Raw genomic sequence first — 4,375 nt, 5'->3', positions numbered from 1 at the left:
GCAGCCGCCCCAGCCCCGCCGGGAGGAGCTCGCCCCGTCGGTTGCCAGGACGCTGAAGGAAAAGCCCTCCCCGGGGCGGAGGACGGGGAGGAACCGCCCCGGGAAAGGCCAAACCCAGCCGGTGGGTGAGGAGGGTCTCAGGGGCTCCGGCGGGGCCACAGGCAGCGCTCGGGGCGCTGAGCCCCCCTCGCTACCCCCGGGGCTTTGTGTCCCGCAGCGCCCGTTTTGTCTTGACCTCTCTCCAGAGCTCTGCTCCTTCCTCGGGTACCTATTGGGGTCCTCCTCTATCCTCCTCACACCCTGACGAAAACATCCTTTGGCGGTGGCAATTCCTTCCAGCAGCAGGTTTGGAGTTGTGTGCAGGCCCTGCTCCATCCTGCACCTCCTCCCTCCCCGGTCCCTTCCTGGGGTTCTCCCTGAATTCCACTCAGGACAAAAGACCTACTATTCTTCTTCTGAAGCCACATCCATCAGGGATGAGTCGCCTGCTGAGGTTCTAGCTGTCACACATGCTGTCTCTTTTTGGTTCCTTCTCTTCTTTAATGAAAGGGTGAAGAGTATTCTTAGGACAAATGTGTGCTTTGGTAGAACTATCCCACCACTGAGATTTTCCCAGCTCTGTCGAGACGAAATGAACTCACACCAAACCAACACTGTGAGGCAACTCAACTCTCCGTGGTGTTTCTGAGCAAGGTCTCTCATGCAGCTGTCCCAAAGACCTGCAGAGCTGCCTCAGAGGTCCGAGGACTACGTGACTGATGAAGCTCCTTAAATGAGGAGTCAACTGGCCGGTCATTCCACAATCCAGATTTCTCTCCTAGGTAACCCGTACAGGTGGATGCTGTGATGCATACACAGTGGGAACGATCTGCAGAGGAGGAATATTTATCTCTATTTGTTTATTTATTTACCAGTAACTGGTGGTTGTGCTGTCCAAAGGCACATTCACAAACACCGTCTTCTCTCTACCTCATTATGTCCCTGAAGATCTGGGATACAGACCAAGGGCTGAAGCACTTGCAGTACACAGGTGGCCAATGTGTGGGGGCAAGACTTGTATAAACTTTAGATCCTGCTGAGGCTGGGCCGTGTCCAGGCTGGAGTGTCAAATGCTCACATTTTCTTATCCTAAGCAACCCCCCTCCAGAGCCCACCTTGCCATCTGCCTGGCCAACTGGGCACGAGGTGACCAGCCTCCAGTTTTCAAGCCAGACAACCTGTGAGGGGTTCAGTGGTGACCGGCAGCCAGGCTGTGCTGGAGCAGAGTGCTGGGCAGCACCAAGCTGGGAAGAGATTTCCACTACTAAACTGACTGCATTTCTCTGCTATCCCCAGACCTCCCTTTCCTCCAGCTGCATGTGAGAGATGCCAGGTGGCTCCCAGTCTGCAGGACTGAGAAGAGTGGCCAGCCCCAGATCAGGCCCTTCCCACTGACTGCCACAAAAACTGGAGGCTCCTTTACTTTCAAGATACATCTGACAAGGTGTTGTTTCCAGCAACTCTACCACAGCACATGTAGGTATCAAATAAAGCATCGTTTATTTGGCATAGACTGAAATGAACTGCAACAGAAATTTACGTAGAACAAAGCCTAGTTACACAAACTGGAACAAGTGCAGTTAGAGTCTCAGTTACAATCTAATGACTAAACAAGGTAAAAAGTACATTTCAGGAAGTCTCCTAGTCTTGTCCTTTTCAGTCAGAGACGTGGCTCGCTGATGGGTTGTACCTTTCATCTTTTGAAGAGATGTCAACACAATTACAGCTCTATTTTTCAGTTACAATGAATTTGGTTAGGAAATCAGGACAGATTCATCTACAGGCTGCTCTTCAAATACTGTTTGTACTTCAAAGAGCACTGGGAGCCTATTTTAAGGCTTTCAAGTTGAATACATGAATCTTATGCATCCAATAACTAACACTTTGATATCTGTCAAAAGAGCAATGAGGGGGTAAGCAAGCTTTTGCTTTATCAACTCCAAAACCACACACTAGGCTTTCTGAACCCTGGTTGAAATATCACAAAAACAAAGAAAAATACAGACAATCCCAGACTAACTTAAACAAATATAAATGATACTGGTCAGAGTCACCGTGACTGGCCGGTTCAGCTATGAAACATGCAAATCTGTTGTGAGAGACTCCACAGAGCAACCAGTGAGGTTTTACACTAGGATCATGAGGTTTTACACTTGCAGATCATGCCCAAAATGCCACCGTCTATAAAACCAGACCAACCATTTCAGAATGTGCCATTAGAAATGCCTGAACAGCTTAAAAATGAGTTTGATTAAATGAGGACTTTCCTGGATTTTTTATGATTCAGCAAATCACCAGTTATCCATGTCATTCAAAGCAAAATAACATTCAGTTCATTATTTTGCATGACAGTGTAGTGACCTAATAGTTATTTACTCCAGTTACTCCCCATAAATATTCATAGTTTATTTACAGATTTCTCTAGTCTTTAAGGGTTTGCAAAGGTGAAGCCAAAATTACCTTCGGCAGTGAATGAGGTAAGTTAAGGGAAAGTGTTTGCTCTGTGACATCTACACCTGGTGCTTCACTTTGTTTTTTGTTTAAAAGTCTTGGTAGACTAGGAGTTAGTATCATCTGAGAGTTAATCACCAATCACTGTTACCTATGGAGAAGTAATTTCAGTCCTAGAAAACTCATTTTCTTGAAACCACAAAAATGACATGGCTCTCTTAATACTGCTGATCCAATAACAGCTGATGTGAACTGGTTTTTAAGTTGTATCTGTACACTTATTTTTTATGACACTTTGATATAGTTTCAGAACTGAAAACTGCATTTCAATACCAGGCCAAGAACAAGGATTAGTTTTGAATGACAATGCCAAGTGGATAAAATGCTAAATTCTGCCCATCTTTTTCCATCCAGACCTTCAGAACAACACAGAACTGCAGCTACCCCTGGCACCCAGCAGACACCAGGGGGTCATCACAGGCCGAGGTCATCCCTCCAGCATGTCTCCTGACAACCCTGCTCCTCGGGTTGCCAGCTCAGATCAAACTGCCCTGCTGGGTCAGCAGAGCCCTCAGACAGGCCAAGCCCTTGCACCAACACACTTACCTGGACTGCTTTATTAAAACGACCTGCGAAACTTCTCCCCTGCCCTTCCCAGGTGAGCAATCACAGCTGTGGAAGAGGCACCATGTGCACTGCAACTTCAAACCCTTGCCATTCCAACCTGTAGGAACTGCTGCTGTATCTGCACAAGGACTGTGTTTACTGACATCAAAGCTAGCAGATTAACGTGAGGTAGTAAAACCAGATGCTATCATGTAGTCAAGACTGTATTTCTATTTAATGGTACCTCAAGAATTGTAATGAATGAGGAAGACAAAAGAAACCGATGTGACTCTTCAATGAAGAAATAAAAAGAGAAAGAAATCTGCAGGTGAGGGAGAGGGCAAAAAGTGATCAAAAGCTTTTATATAGAATACTGGTTCTTATCATATTTATTTATACTGCACATCTGGGGAAATAACCATCTCAGACAGCTGTCTGACTGAAAACAGAGACAAAAAAGCTTGTAAGCTCTGTTACCACTACGGGCTCCCCCTGGAATAGTATAAATAAACTACACGTCGTGGGCAGCTTGATACATGATACTTTCATTCATTAAGGATGATGATCAGGTACAATTTCCATTTCATGTCACAAGGCTTATCCCTAATTTATGAAAATAAAGCAGATATATTTTGTACTTTTATATATATATATAAATATATATATATATAAAATACAGACTGCCAGTCAACTTAACCACACATGCACACACACACACACACGTATAGTGTACACACCCACCCAGTAGCAACATGTCTGATAACAATATTATATTTTGTGTACACACACCCTACATCTAGTAGTAAATAAGAAAAATCCCTTTTATGGCAATTCTGCAGGCCAAAAAAAAAAAAAAATCAATACAAAATACTTTGTTGTACAAAACTGCATTTTTACAAGATCAACCAACATTGTAACATACCCCTCAATAATGCACTACATCCCTAAAGGAAAAAAAGAATAATCAAATCTTTATACAATTGTAAAAAAAAACAATAACGAAATTGTAAGCTGCTCTGCAACCTTCCTTTGCTAAAAGTTAGATACATTACACCATTCTAGCAGCAGATTAATAAATAAGGATTAAATAGTCTATTATACAAAGCCACACTGAATGGCAGATTTAAAACCAAAAAGCTTTGCAGATACTTTTCACTTCCTACACAAATCTTTTTAATTAAGAATAAGACTCAGTATAAAACAGGGGAACTGCCAGCACTGTATCTACAGAATATAAAGAAAACCCAAAGGGAAGTGAAGTATTTAACAGTTTATGGCA

At 43.7% G+C, this 4,375-nt stretch overlaps 1 protein-coding gene across 1 annotated transcript in view; it reads right to left on the bottom strand.

The window, feature by feature from the left end:
• The window catches only part of CDKL1 (cyclin-dependent kinase-like 1 (CDC2-related kinase)), a 21,628-nt gene extending 21,253 nt beyond the window's left edge, over window positions 1-375 (bottom strand). The window contains exon 1 of the mRNA XM_010004323.1: window positions 195-375. Coding sequence (XP_010002625.1) covers window positions 195-375 — 181 coding nt within the window. The remainder of the gene's footprint in view (window positions 1-194) is intronic.
• Between the last annotated feature and the right edge of the window lie 4,000 nt (window positions 376-4,375).

Source organism: Chaetura pelagica, unplaced genomic scaffold (assembly GCF_000747805.2).
Source record: "Chaetura pelagica isolate M959 unplaced genomic scaffold, ChaPel_1.0 scaffold141, whole genome shotgun sequence".
Lineage (NCBI taxonomy): Eukaryota > Metazoa > Chordata > Aves > Apodiformes > Apodidae > Chaetura > Chaetura pelagica.
Note: the sequence above shows the minus strand (reverse complement) of the source record. Positions and strands in the feature narration are given on the sequence as shown.